The sequence below is a fragment of the Dysidea avara genome, chromosome 10 (assembly GCF_963678975.1).
Source record: "Dysidea avara chromosome 10, odDysAvar1.4, whole genome shotgun sequence".
Taxonomy (NCBI): domain Eukaryota; kingdom Metazoa; phylum Porifera; class Demospongiae; order Dictyoceratida; family Dysideidae; genus Dysidea; species Dysidea avara.
The window spans coordinates 7,815,711-7,830,447 of NC_089281.1; the positions used below are offsets into that span (position 1 = coordinate 7,815,711).

General features: G+C 39.1%; 3 protein-coding genes across 4 annotated transcripts; 2 read left to right on the forward strand and 1 right to left on the reverse strand.

The window, feature by feature from the left end:
• Positions 1 to 140: 140 nt before the first annotated feature.
• Positions 141 to 3,961, reverse strand: LOC136237230 (gephyrin-like). 2 transcript variants are annotated; one of them, XM_066027556.1, is made up of 20 exons: positions 3,704 to 3,961; positions 3,562 to 3,640; positions 3,451 to 3,508; positions 3,034 to 3,126; positions 2,775 to 2,869; positions 2,558 to 2,624; positions 2,451 to 2,493; positions 2,286 to 2,396; positions 2,104 to 2,235; positions 1,859 to 1,951; positions 1,747 to 1,802; positions 1,568 to 1,690; positions 1,181 to 1,393; positions 1,018 to 1,139; positions 875 to 962; positions 755 to 825; positions 629 to 693; positions 479 to 582; positions 326 to 422; positions 141 to 269 (listed from the first exon to the last, which is right to left on the reverse strand). In XM_066027556.1, the coding sequence occupies exons 1-20, from the start codon at positions 3,735 to 3,737 to the stop codon at positions 244 to 246; spliced, it is 1,770 nt and encodes a 589-aa protein (XP_065883628.1). In that variant the 5' UTR covers positions 3,738 to 3,961; the 3' UTR covers positions 141 to 243. The 2 variants fall into 2 exon arrangements, with proteins under 2 accessions (XP_065883628.1, XP_065883627.1); XM_066027555.1 differs by having other exon boundaries at positions 141 to 422.
• Positions 3,954 to 8,493, forward strand: LOC136237231 (uncharacterized). Its single transcript, XM_066027558.1, has 8 exons — positions 3,954 to 4,258; positions 4,304 to 4,353; positions 5,860 to 5,983; positions 6,032 to 6,080; positions 7,497 to 7,702; positions 7,761 to 8,001; positions 8,047 to 8,124; positions 8,171 to 8,493. The coding sequence occupies exons 1-8, from the start codon at positions 4,098 to 4,100 to the stop codon at positions 8,396 to 8,398; spliced, it is 1,137 nt and encodes a 378-aa protein (XP_065883630.1). The 5' UTR covers positions 3,954 to 4,097; the 3' UTR covers positions 8,399 to 8,493.
• A 3,775-nt stretch (positions 8,494 to 12,268) lies between these two features.
• On the forward strand, positions 12,269 to 14,590 carry LOC136268336 (E3 ubiquitin-protein ligase TRIM71-like). The gene has a single exon (XM_066063638.1). The coding sequence runs from the start codon at positions 12,294 to 12,296 to the stop codon at positions 14,538 to 14,540; it is 2,247 nt and encodes a 748-aa protein (XP_065919710.1). The 5' UTR covers positions 12,269 to 12,293; the 3' UTR covers positions 14,541 to 14,590.
• Positions 14,591 to 14,737: the final 147 nt, after the last annotated feature.

The following is a 14,737-nucleotide window of genomic DNA, read 5'->3' on the forward strand; positions in this document are numbered from 1 at the left end:
GACCTGGTGGGGGAGGGGGCGCAGTGCACCATACAGTACATGTGATCAGGAAAGTGATAATGTACATTTGAAAAGATGTATGAACACTGTTATTGCACCTGAGTGGTCCAAATAGAGCATATAAATCAGTTTCAAAACAATTGAGTAGGTGTACTTTTAATTTAAGACTGATTTCTAATTCACATATGCAATTACAAATGTTTTAACAGTAATGCATTCACCATTTCTCCAACACTAAGTTTACTATGCTTCTCGTCTCTGGATGGAAGCTGAAGAAGACAGTTCGCGTTGGACATGCTCAGCAGACGACTGCTTTGTTGTATACCTGTAGTAGCAACTAGTGGAATTTCTCCATTATCTTTCCACTGCAGTACAGCCCTTTGGTATTCAGGTCTCTGGTCCAGGGATATGTCGAATCCCAGCTAAAAAGGAGATGATGTAGACATGACTTAAGAATTACGTATTAATCTGTTGTCACCTTCACAGCGATTTTGTTGTGGTGGGGGCATTTCCAACCAGACATCTTCCGCAAACATGGTACCATAAAGAGTTGAAAAGTAACAGCACATGATACAGGGTTGCCTGCCATGACTGATGTAACATACGTAAATAAAAAATATCCAGTTACCTGGAAGAGCAAAGACTAGCTTTGTTTTCCCTCCAAAAGGAACTTGGACAAACGTAGTTGGTTTACTATGACAGACATGCATACATAAATATGTACGTACATACATATACACATACAAAAACATACCCTGGCTTCATAAATACCCTACCAAACAGTATCTCACCACCAAGTTCCTCAAGGATTGGCTTCAACAGATCCTGAAATTATACCAACAGAAGGTAAAAGTCAACAACAAATCTGTGGCACCTTTTCACCCATTGATACACCTCCTGAAGTCACCACAATGTCACTTTGTGACAAAGCAGATGTCAATGATTCCTTCAGAAACTCATAACTACATAATATCATGGCTGAAAACAAACAAAAAAAATGTAGACAAACATATTTACCTGTCTTTAGCAATTCCCATGTCTTTTGCCACAAACCCATACTCTTTAAGAGATGATAGCAAAAGAACTCTATTACTGTCATAGACATGGCCTGGTTTTGGTAGCTCTCCAGGCTCTTGTAGCTATTGAAAACATCACAAAAATGCAACACAATTCACTAAACCTCATTTCCAGTAGACAGCACTGCTACCACCGGTCGGGAATTCACTTTTGTCTGGTTCACACCAACAGCAGCTAGTAACCCAAGTTCCGATGGTCCCAATATTGTCCCAGACTCTAACACTCTCTGCCCCACTGAAATATCACAGCCAATAGGCCTTATGTCAGTGCCAATGTCAACAGCACGTAGCATCTTCACTGAAAGTTCAATAGTTCCCTGTGTACACAAGATTTTAATGGTGTTTCAGTCTATTGCAGTGAAACCTCTTTTAGAAACCTCCATAGTAGAACAACATAATTACCTCTACTTTTTTGTAACAGAAATGGGCCAAAACTTACAGATGCAAAGTTCCCATTATAAAGAGGTTCACTGTTTATCATTTCAGCTCACATCTTCACTACTTTTAACCAGTTCAGTATCTTCAACTTGGACAACTGCATCAGCACCTGACGGCAATGGAGCTCCAGTAGTAATTCGACAACAAGTACCACTAACAACAGTCACTTTGTCAGGCTAGCAAAAAAGAAGAACAAGTCTCATCATAAGCAAGCAACTAAGAAGGTACGTACCTTATCCCCAGCAGTCACTGGATCAAGGACAGTTCTTGTACCAGTCCCATCTGATGCTGCATAAGAAGTATGTGTTACAGCAATGGTTTGCAAAATAGCTAGCCACACCCACCAATCACAGCATACCCATCTTTGATGGATGCAGGAAAAGGTGGGAGGGGCTGGGTAGCATGAACATCATCAGTTATCACATGACCCAGAGCATCTGCAGAGAATTACGAAAGAGTTAACAAAGAAAAAATCAAAGTAGAAAGAACACATTGGTGTTGAACTTGTCACAATTTAATGAAAAAAATTGTGATCAATACATGTTAGCCCCAAAGTGTTCTTTATGGACAGAATAGGCTCCTGCTGTACCATGTAATGGTAACTCTATTGATGGCAGTACTGATGTATGGTCCATAATAATTCTCATAGCTTCTTCAACTGGTAGCATAGGATATGGTGACTTTCGAGCACGTAGTGCCACTTTATGAAAATCCTCTCTACCTGCATATATAAATGACACATGCTATACTAGCTTAGAGAAATAACTGTACTGCGGTCGTGAGATGCTGTAGCAAGTTTATGTTGATGGGGACACTTGTGTTGTCCACTAGCAAGTGTACTGTGTGTCGTGGCAACAGCAGAAGTGTTACTAGTCAGCAAGTCTGAAAACACATAATTTAACTGTCATGAAATAGAGAGCACAACACTGGCTGTACCTAATGCATGTGGAAGAGCAGGAAGGATGCAACGAAGACATTCCTTTATAAGAACATGCACAAGAACACACAGATACATAAAATGGAAATAAAGACCTAACACACACCTGTGAGCCCTTGACACTACCAGGCAAATTAACAATGAGTGTAGACTTCCTGATACCACAAACAGGTCTGTCCATGTAGCACACACCATAACACCAAAACATTATTTTGCAGACTTTTCAGCTTCCATTTTAACACTTGTGTATTGCATAAACCCAATTACCTCTGCAAGTAGCAAGTGTTCAAACAGAACCTGAAAGGTCAGAACACCAACACTACCTGGAGAGCATTGCCATTGGTGTGACTTGTAGAGATGAGCTTATCATGGCAACAACTAGGCCAGGTGCCTCCTTATCAATAAGATGCTTTGTAGCCTATACAGTAAAATATTGTCTCTAATCACTGTGGAATATCTCCCAAAGAATTAAATATGCTAAACTTAAACAATTTCATAATAATTATGTTGATTAAAAAATTTCAACTGTTTTGGCTACTATTAGACATGGTTGGTAGAAGACTACAACGAATTATAACTTGCCTCAGGGGTCACATCTCTAGTAGCAAAACCTGTTCCACCTGTTGTTAGGATTAGAGACAGTTTCTTACGGTCACACCAGTCCACTAAGACGCCCTAGGGTGGAATTACTATCCACACACACACACACACACACACACACACACACACACACACACACACACACACACACACACACACACACACACACACACACACACACACACACACACACACACACACACACACACACACACACACACACACACACACACACACACACACACACACACACACACACACACACACACACACACACACACACACACAGTGATTTCAGGCATCTAATTGTATGTGCATCTAAGAATCGACTAGTGATTATCAAGGTATCCATGTTTTAAAGTGTTCTCTTTTTAAGCTACACTGAGCACACATACACACCTGTATACGAATTATGTCATCTGGCACTATCGTAGTAATGATGTCACTGCTGTTTATTCTGAAACAAAGGTCACAAAATGCAACTGCTTGTTTCATAGTTGCGGTACTCACTTGGCTTCCTCTGATAATATCCTTTTAAGGTTGGGTCCACTCTCATCTTTTGCTTCTTGAGCAAAACACCTGTCACTAACTGCACAAGAGGAAAAACGGTGCAGTAAACGTGCATTAACTCAGCCTGCTACCTTCTATTAACCTGTCAATATTCCACACGAAATGGTCACCGACATAGCCTATCTTACGCGCTGCATTTATTGTAAACCCGAGTGTAAACCACAGCGCGTAATAGCTAGGAGATACAGAAATCTAACTAACAAAGTCACAATTTCATCGTATAGATATTTAATAATGTCATAATCTTTAAAGACTAGAAGGCTATCCTGGTTCTTGTAACAGACACGAGAATAGACACCATTATCATCACGAGGCGTTTATCAATTAGAAGAAAAGAATCCCACAAGCGCTTATAACTCCCTCCTGCTGGTTATCCCCTTCGTGAATGAGACCGTATATCTGCTTGGAGAGAAATCAACATTATATAACTCGTCATCACGTCTCGGATCTGCTTTGTGATAGAGCAATACTGCAATATGACCTCTGAAGGACGCGCTGAAGCCCGTGTTGAACGTAGTGAAGTTGCTCGTTCGTTAGACCTAAGCGTCATCAGGTACAGCAGAGTATGGGAGGACCATAGGGTACTGAGCAAAGCACTACAGATTAAACCAGACGACGATATCATATCCATTACGAGGTATTGCTGTATTGTTTAAGTACTGTGTACATGTGGCTGTTACAGTTCTGGAGATAATATCCTGTCCTTACTGCTAGAAGAACCAAAGAGCATAGGTAAGTAAGTGTGTGTGTGTGTGTGTGTTGTTGTGTGGGTAGAGGTGCAAGCTGTGTTCTCATAGATAGCAGACTCCCTGACACACTCCACGGCCACTGCACACATGCACGTACACCCATACATATTACACAAAGCAAGCAAAGCAACACAAACACACACATGCATATGATCTAGTGTGCTACTTCCAATGCCTAACTGAAAAACTTGCTACCCTTTGGATCTCAGTGCTCAATTTTAGAAACTATATGCTGCACTTACATGTTTTCATATCCAGCCATTATGTGTGAGCAGTTGATACAGAATATTTAGTCACTATTAAGGAGGTATCTGTTTTGTGCTGTCAGCTATTAATAGATCGAATTCTCAGTTATCCTAATAACCAACACCATTCTTGTATGCAATGAAATAGCTTCACATGAGATCAAGGAAAGAAGATACAAGTTACCAAAGTAGCAACCCTAATCACTCACTACATAGTCTAAATATTTCAAATACATCACATAAAAGTGTTTATCTAAATTCTTTTCTAGCTATACAGTTTTATTCTGTTGTTGTGTAATACCTATTTGACTTCAAGTGGTTTCTGTTTTCAATACATCTCATTGTTAGCTTTACTAATGTGGAAAGGAATTTTTAGACTTTGTATGGTATTTGTCAGGAAATAGCTACCAAATTATCAATCCTTCGATACTAACTACTCAAAGCAGGAGTACAGTTACCATGGTGATGTTCAGGATTGCCTCTGGTAGCTTACGTGAGGTCCAGACAGACCATTATTAAACCACATTCTCTATCATATAGTTGCACCAAAATTCAATGCGTATAATTATATATATATAGACAATTATATTGATGTCTGAATAAACTTGGACGCTCTCTTAGTGGCCACTTGTATAGAGAGACCACTTCTCTAGTGAATGACTTTAACTTCCCCAAATAAGAAACTTGTCTAACATAGCCTCCTGTTTAAAAAAAAATTCAATTTGAAGGTGACCAGGTTCCAAGGGTAACTCCAGACAGGTTTCCATATTTTCTGTTGTGTGTACGCTTAAATCTAGGGAGTCTGTATAGCCCCCAGGAAATTTTGAAAATTGTGTATTCCAAGATAGAATCTGGTAACAATCTTTAAGCTGACATTCTGGTGCTGAGGGGCATGTCCCCAGAATGACATCCATGTATGTTAATATGTTTTCACATAGCTCTACCTCTTGACTCTTTAGCCTGCTCCAGATAATGTGCCCAGGAAACATTTCAGGTCTGAGATTTATTGTGTTGGTACAGGTAAACCAACTTCTCAAAATGTGACTGTTCTAATAGACTGTTTCGTTCTGAACCTTTGATGATACCTTTGCAAATCAATACCAAATGTACTTGACTAGTTACTGGAAACCTCAGAAACCCCTAAATCCTTCCACTGTCTTTCATTTTACATGTGCATGGAAATTTTTGATCATGAGAATTTACCAATGCCATATATATGTGCTGTTTTCTGTAATTGCTTTTAGTTGCAATTGATATGAGCCCTGCTCAGAATTCTTTGTTGGAGTTAAAAATAGCAGCCATCACAAAGCTAAACCATAAGGAGTTCCTGTGTCTTCTTGGAGAGATTCCTGGACAGCCCAATGAAAGGTAAACAAGTTCTAGTGTGTGCTGTGTTATGTGGCAGGCTATAATTAGAGTAGCATTGTATGAGGACATCAGGACTTTGCTGTCTACTCCTACAAGGGTGAGTGGTTTTATTTGACTTAAGTACTTAAGTCCAGTACTTTGGGCATATGCCTATTGTCACCTAATACTTATATTTTAGTGTGGTAAACAGACTTACCAGTTAAGGTGGTTATATTCTGTGTATACCAATGGTGATTAGCTATCTGTGATGGCACACACAACACACACAACACACATGCACGTATGCACAACAGACAAGCGGGTGCTATGCAGGAACTGAATTTTGCACATCTATAGATCAGGTAATGCCCTGACAGAAATGAAATTTGCAGTGGGAATTCTGACAGGTGGGACGCATTGTGTACAAAGTATTCTCTAGATTTACATTATTCAACCACCTAGTGCCAGTGATCACAAAGGTTATTCAGATAATTAAAGCCATTTATTTACTTTAAGCACTTGCATGGGTAAAGATCAAGTGAATAAGAGGGTTCTATACAGCACTGAAAGGAAATGCTGCACTGTGTGCAGAAAGTACGGCATTGTTGATCACGTACATAACATTTTAAATCGCCAGAAGTAGCCAAAACAATGCTATATGTTTGTTTTATAACAAAACTTGTACTATATAGGATTGTTTGATGGCTGAAAACCAACACTGTTTGAGTCTACAAAATGAACGCTCCAAACGAAGATGACCAGAAAGCGCTTTAAACCAGAAAAAACACTGCCATGCTTGTACATTATGAAAAAAACAGCACTCTGGTGTGATCTTGAGCTGAATCCAGTACTTGGCTTTACCTAATGGTGTATTAGTCTCTCGCCCACGTCCTCATTCTACAGTATTATTTCCACATTGCACTTGCAGTGGTGGTATATACAGAATGATTCAATTACTCTAATAGAGCACACACCTGTAGCAATATTCTCATATAGAGCAGCCACTTTTAGCATTCAGATGATTGTGCATCGATCCTACTATGATGTTGTTCTTTTCACATACTTAGAAAACATTGTAAAACACTGCAAGTTCAAGGACTGGCATTTATGAAGCATAACATTTTAACTTTATGATCTAGCTAACTATTTGTGCATTAGTAAAATATTTTGAGAGGCAAATTTTTCGAAGTTGAGCAATGTTACCATTGTGACACTCTCACTGTATTAGACATATAGAGGTATATTTCAAGGATAAAATTTTCACTGTTAACCCCCAAAACCATTAAATCAGCGAAAAATTTCCCCCTCAAAATATTTAGGCTATACGCTACACTTACTCCAAAACAGTTAATATATATGGTATCCACTGTTCCTATCATGAGTAATGAGTGAGTCATTGCAAGGATCAATACACTCCAGAAGTCACATCACAGACCACTTATGTATATCATCATAATTGCCTATTTTGTGTTTACATGTATACTCAAGTAAAGCAGCCAAAACCTATTGGAAGAAATCATGTTATGTTGTATAGGATTATTGGGACTCCAATGTTGACCTCATTGAGCAACAGCTCTGTGTGTGTGGCCGGCTAGACAAATATTTCTGGTCATTTCACTCTACATTCCTACCTAAGATAATGTCTGATGCAGTGATAGACGCTCTATTTGATGCTTCTACACTTGAAGAGCAGCAAGCAGCCTTCAGTAAATTTCCTGCTGAATTACAGCAGACACTGAAGTAAGGGATCATGGTCATCTACATTGATTTATCTGTTGATGTATGTATTATATTAAAGAGAATTTAGTAGCACAAAGTCCCAGACAAGTGGAAGGTCATCTTCACAATTAAAATATGTCAAAGAGGATGAAGTAGTTGACCATTTTTGGAGTAGGCTCAATTACGTGTGCAAGAGTGTACCGATCAAAGACAACTACTATTTGAGTTTATTTTTACGAGGCCATCGTGGATATAACCCTCTGGAAAAGCCGGACTTTTGTCCCCCGTATCTTAGAGAAAAGGAATTCTACAAACTAAAGGTTGTGTGTCATAAAGAGTTAACTTTGTCATTAATATTCTCACAGGGATTAGTTGATCGGATAGTAATGCATACAGGCTCAGTGGAAACCTACCTTTCTGAATCTAATGCAACTTTTACAAAGGTATATTGAAAACCTACTATAACTTGTATTTGAAGTGTGTTTACAGGCTAATTTGTCTGATATATTTGAATACACTAGTCCAGAAGCAGCCAACGAGTTGTTCTCCATGCTGGCAGATAGGTGTAGAAGTGGCGGTCGATTAGCATATTGGAACATGTTAGTACCACGGACTCCATCTGATCACCGCTTACAGATGGCACCGGAGAGTAAAGATCTGCATGCTCAAGATCGTTTATTTTATTATCGTTCCTTCTACTGTAACGTTTTAACTTAACAAACACATTGTGTAGATTTAGTGTACCTATTTTTTATTTTTCAGATTGTACCAAACAGTAGCTAATGTAATTCACTGCCCAGATCAACATTGGAGGTGAAGATCGAGATACTCTAATAGAGCGGTCACCTAACTACTCTAATAGAACATTCAGCAGATACAAATGGTTTTGTTATGAAATTTATCCATATCTGTCTGCACTTATACATACACTGAAGTGCATTGGTCTGTTTAAAAGGCTTGATTCATCTACTTGTGTAGTTATTATGCAGATACACAATTTCAATTGAAAATGCTTTCATTCAATCTTGTATCATTAAAATTTCACTTTCAACATTATTATTTCAACATGCACCTATTGTACAATTGTGAGAGGGTGCATCATGTGCTTGGTTGTCTGAACCTACCCAAATCTTTCCATTAACAAATGACCAGATCTGTGAAAAGGGGTCTTAGCTATAGCCTTTCCAAGTTTGACGAGTCATACCTCATCATGTGCTTAACCCATCGTCTTAAATTACATCCAAGAATAGTGCTATGTTAGGAGTGTAAGGTAACCAAATTTCAGGCTGGTACCGTACTCTCAAGTCAAGTTATGGATTATCAAGTACATGCAATTGGAAAGGCTATAAGATCCCTTTTTGCTGATCTGGTCACAAATGCTGCAGAGACTGTACCTATAACCTAAAGGCAGTATATAAAATATCTACAAGTAGAAATATGCATTTTATGTGGAATTGTCTCCAAATAGCAGTATTTTAGCATCAATTTTCCCTGGGGGGGGAGAGGCATGCCTCCAGTTTCAGCATGCTTTGCATGTTGGGAGGTGTGCTTTGTACACCTCCACCCAAGAGATTAGTACCTTGAGTTAACCCCCCCCCCCTTTTATAAATTCTAGATTAGATCCACCCCTGACCATAGATAATATATACTGTAAGGTATATATTATCAATGCCCTGACCTACTCCACTACTACTACCAGGATGCACCAGCTTAAATTGAAGGGGTCAGTGGAAAAAGGGGACATGTGCCATTTTAGATTTTCCATTTTATAAAAATTTGAATGGCTTGGGGCAGTTTTAACTATATGAATATAATTATAATGTTGTCACTAAGTAAACAACAGAATTAAAAGTTTATGGCAGTCTCAAATTGATCAAGTTAGCAAATAGCTATTACAATAATTCAATCATGTCCCCAAATTGTGTTTAATGCCCACCATGTGATCACCTAAATTTTCAAGTGGCACTTCTGAGTTGTCCCCTTTTTGCCACTGGTCCCTTCAATTGTTTAAACAATCACAATCTTTCCTCCACTCTTAGCAGACCTGACTTGGTGTTGGTTTCCAATAATTCCATCTGTGTTCGAACTCACTATCATCCCCACCAATACCCAGCAACATCTTTTGGCTGCTAGAGCTCAGAAGGAAGATCGGTATGGCTGTTTACAGTATGACCTTCAGCTTTCTAGCTTATCTGTTAATCTCATTTCTATCGAGATTGGTTGTTTAGGCCAGTTTATGCCAGACACAATTGCCCAAATGGCCAATGCCTGTGAAATTGGTTCATAATTTTTGCATAGGTTATGATTAAAGTGCCTGGTAAAGGTAGAGCCTGTATACCAGAAGGCCTTACAAAGGCCTGTGGGATATATGGTCCCCTAGGTTCCAACTCCATAAGATCCCAGTCCGGGGAGGCTCAAGGAAAAATCGTGTGTGAGCAGGAGATAGCAATATGAGCAGCCTGCTCAAACAGGGATCTTACGGCAGTCTTCTTCATCAAAATTCATATACCCCAAAATGGATCTATCGATTTGCCTGTAAACTGAACTTTTCTGCATGCCATAATTATTTTTGTCATTGTAATTTAATAGTGAAAGTCTTCCCAGCACAGTAAAAACAAACTAATGAAGGTCACTACTAGCTAAATGTAGTGAATGTCACTACTAATGTCTGCCACAATACTCACTATTTTTGTGTAGTGATGTTCACTACTATGTAATGAGGGTCACTACAAAAGAGTGGTGAAGGTCACTACAAACAACGTCACTACACAAAAATAGTGAGTATTGTGGCAGAAATTAGTAGTGACCTTCACTAGTTTGTTTTTACTGTGTTGCCAGGGCTCCTGTACTGTCCACGGTATACCCCTGAGTCTAGACCCCTGTACTTAAGTTGTATTTAATTTGTCTTAACAATTAAGACTTCTCTCTTAATTCTCTTCAAGATTATTGTGCAACTTTACGAATACGATTCAGTAATGATTGGAACAGTTTACCTACCTCTGTTGTGGAAAGTACTTCTTTAAAATTGCTGTTAGATTATTTACTAGATTTTATTTGTAAGTTAATACTTTGATCAGGTATGCCGCAGCAAGAGTTCATAGTATAAAAAAAAGAGAAGAGCATCCTACTTCAGTATAGCCTGTATAAACGTGTATCTCAAAGTAAACTCCTCAAAGTAAAACTTTGATTACTTTAGGATATCATGTCAACACATAGTGTTAAGGAGTATTGACAATATTATCAGTGGACTGCTTATTGAAGCCATAACAACCACAACAGTCATTGAAACTTAATGCTGAGTACATCCCTGACCAACTAACACATTGAAAGTGACTATAGGTATTGCATCATAACTTTGAAATTCATAGGACACTCTCCTCTCTATTTATATTATGAACTCTTGGGCCAAGAGTTCATGCCACAGCCTTTGCCCATATTTAATCATAATCAAATCATAATCATCATAAAAAAATAGTCTTACATCTGATTGAGTGTTGTGGGCCAAATATTATTCAACATGCCCAGGCTTTTTAAGGTCCTTAGTGGGAGTATAGATAATAGACGCATTTTGTCCTTATTATGGAGGTTTTTTCTATTGTGTCCTTAACTGATTACTCAGGGAGTTTGGTAAGAGATCTGGAGGTTCCACTGTCACACAGTAGCTACATGGGGTTAATCATGACCACAGTTTTAGGCCACTACAATGAGATAACTTGTTTCTCATCAACTTCTCATAGAGTAACACATGCGGGTGGGCGGGTTATCTCATTATTGCACAAGCCATAGCTATAAATTGCAGGATGTATATATTTGTACAAAACCAGTATAATAATCCTTTATTTTAGGTTATTGGCTGGGTGCACACCAAGCACTGGTGCACACTAAGGGTAAAACTCCGACTGAGTTCACATAAACTTCAACTTCAGTAACAAAGCTTTCAAGTCCTTTACGAGACTTCCACCAGTCTTGGGGTCATGTATCATACTCCAGTACAGCAGCGGTGTTAGCACGTGTAGGCTAGTCAGTTTTATTAGGGGGAGGGGCTGTGCAAACTTGTGGCAGAAGTAGCAACACTAAAGCTACTATGACTCTTCACTAAGATATGATGGCCCTCCTCCACATAGGGCATGCAGGTCACAGTACCAATGCTAGTGTATATACACTGTAGCACTCACTGTTGATGCCTTGGTGGTTGTTGATGCTCCAGAAAGCACTCTAATCAACACAGAAGTAAAAAAAAGCCTCAGAAATAGTGTCTGTATCTCAATGGGATTGCAGTTTTCCATAGAAATAGTGCTTTTCTACGTGATAATTAAACCCACTCATGCTGCAATCTCGTGCAATAATGAGTTTGCATGGGCAAAAGAAAATTTTGGTGCGGGCGGTTGATGAGAAACAAGTTATCTCATTGTAGTGGCCTTAGTGCTGGATTACATGGCCATGCATACACTAAAGGACACTCATCATGGGATATTCAATACACTACAATGAAGTAGCTATATCCACTGATTTAATTACTTGAGATAAACACTTTTTATGGTGGGAGAATGAGGGCTAGGCGAGCGCCCACAGCCGGGTGCAGTCTGGTCACGTGACGGTGCACATATGAAACATGGCTACTAACTGGGAAAAAGTGAAAGAAGAGCTTACTTGTGCGATTTGTCAAGATCTCCTAAGCGATCCCAAGATACTCCCTTGTCTCCATTCGTTTTGTATGGGATGCCTTAAAGAATGGTTGGGTCGATTGCCCTACTTGGAGGCTTCGAAGAATGAGCTCGAGTGTCCACTGTGCAGGGGGACAGTTGCACTATCCACTCCACGTGCTATAGAAGAATTACCATCTCACTTTTCAGCCGTCCGTCTCGTGGAGATTGTGCGTATGCAAGACCAAGCAAGCAGTAAGAAGGTTACACCCATCTGTCAAAATTGTGAAGAAGAACCAGCCTCGTCATCTTGCAGCGAGTGTGCTATGTTCTTGTGCAACTTTTGTGAGAAAGCACATCGAAAAAGCAAAGCCACTAGGGATCATGACATTTGTTTTCTAGATGACATGAGGGAAAACCCTAACAAAATTCCACCTGCCTTACCAGAGAAGCCTGAGATGTGTCCCATCCACCCTACCAAACCACTGGAGTTGTACTGCAGGTGTGAAGATGTGTTGATCTGTCGAGACTGTATCATCAAGAAACACAAGGACCATGACTATGATGTGATCTCTGATGTTGTAGATGGAGAGAAGAAGATACTGAAGGAAGCTCTTCCTGGTATCCAGCAACTAATAGATGAAGTAGAAGGAGCCATCAGTGGAGTAAAGAGCAAAAGACAAGAAGTGAAGAATAGGGAAGAAGAGAATCTACACAAGCTGGATGATGCTTTTCGTACCCTCCGTGCTGCTCTAGAGGAACGAAAGAGACAGTTACAACAACAGATCACACAGGATACAGAGGGAAAGGACAAAGGCTTAACAGTACAGGAAGGTGAGTTGTGTTTCTTATTAAGCCAGTTGAAGAGCTGCTGGAGTTTCATCGATGACAAACTACAACGAGGTGTTAACAAGGATGTGTTGGCCATGAAAAGATCAATGTTGGAACGAAGAGATAAACTTAAAGAAATGAAAACCCAAACAAAATTACATCCCATTGTTAAGGACCTTGCACCTATCAACCTCAAAGGCACGGATAAAGCAATACATTTAATATCTAAACTGGGGTCATTTTGTGAGGCTCAGAAATGTTTTGTTAGTGATCTAAATGAAGAAGTGTTTATTGGTAAGGGAATATCTTTCACAGTTTTCATAAAAGATATTTTTAGTAATGACATTTGTAATTCCAAAGAGTTAGATGTACTAGTACAATACTTCAACAAGGATCGGATCACTGATACAGCCACTGTTAGAGAGACTGGTACTGGTAGCTATGAGGTTTCCTATGTCCCTAAATTTCCTGGAAGTCATAGTGTGTCAGTAGAGGTGGGAGGGGTACCTCTTCCCGGGAGCCCATTCAAAGTGACAACAACACTGAGAGACTACAGCAAGATTGAAGTAGAAAATTGTCAACTGATTACACATTATGGAGAAAATGAATTTCAGTATCCTGTAGGTATTAAAGTAACAACTAACGATGATATTGTCATGATACAGTACAAAAACAAAGAAGTGGTAATGCTGGGTAAGGATTTGAACTTGATCAGAACGTTTGGTCAAGGAAGTGAAGACAGTAAACTGAATAGCCCTGTAGGTATAGCTGTAGGTCACAATGTAATAGCAGTTAGCGATAATAATGACCATGTGGTGAAGAAGTTTACTCTACAAGGAGACTTTCTATCAAAATTTGGTTCCTCTGGCAGTCAAGACGGTCAGTTTAATAATCCTAGAGGATTAGCCTTTAATAGCAAAAACTTGTTGTATGTGGTAGACAGTGGCAATTTCAGAATTCAAGTTTTTGACTACAACAATAACTTTTTATTCAAATTTGGTCACAAAGGATCTAGTTCAGGACAGTTTCAGAATCCATGTTATATTGCAATAGATAGCAGCAATCAAGTGTATGTGACTGACTATAGTGATGGTTGCAGAAAGGGTATAGTTGCTTTTAGTGAAGATGGTCATTTCATTACAAAGATAAATTGTAAAAATCCTTACACCATTTGTCTTACACCTGATGATTATATAATAACTGATGAAGATAACGATTACTATCTAAATGTGTTCAGCCCCACCCACCAGTTAGTTACTAAGTTTGGAACACAAGGAAGTCAAAGAGGACAATTCAAAAGTATTCATAGTATAGCAGTCAACAGTGTTGGTACTATCTTTGTTATAGACTGTGACAATCATCGTCTTCAAGTTATTACCACTTGATCATGACTATATAAATTTACCTTCTTGTGTGTTTTCATATACTACACTTAGCAAGTTGTTCCTAGTAAATAATAGCATGTATACTAGTGGGAGAAATTGACTTGTGGTTGTGTGGGTTATAATTATCTGTGGTTTAAAATTAATTGTAAGCCACAATAGTTTTCCACTGGATGCTGACAGTTGAGCAAGAGCCTCAC

Excerpts from the sequence above, each read along its gene's own strand:
- LOC136237231 (XM_066027558.1), top strand. The coding sequence starts at position 4,098 with ATGACCTCTGAAGGACGCGCTGAAGCCCGTGTTGAACGTAGTGAAGTT. Across the intron at positions 8,002-8,046 it reads AGGAATTCTACAAACTAAAG|GGATTAGTTGATCGGATAGT; the intron begins GTTGTGTGTCAT and ends ATATTCTCACAG. Across the intron at positions 8,125-8,170 it reads CTAATGCAACTTTTACAAAG|GCTAATTTGTCTGATATATT; the intron begins GTATATTGAAAA and ends GTGTGTTTACAG.
- LOC136237230 (XM_066027555.1), bottom strand. The coding sequence starts at position 3,737 with ATGTCGGTGACCATTTCGTGTGGAATATTGACAG. Across the intron at positions 1,803-1,858 it reads AGATGGGTATGCTGTGATTG|CATCAGATGGGACTGGTACA; the intron begins GTGGGTGTGGCT and ends CTTCTTATGCAG. Across the intron at positions 1,140-1,180 it reads TGCTGTCTACTGGAAATGAG|CTACAAGAGCCTGGAGAGCT; the intron begins GTTTAGTGAATT and ends TGTTTTCAATAG.
- LOC136268336 (XM_066063638.1), top strand. The coding sequence starts at position 12,294 with ATGGCTACTAACTGGGAAAAAGTGAAAGAAGAGCTTACTTGTGCGATT.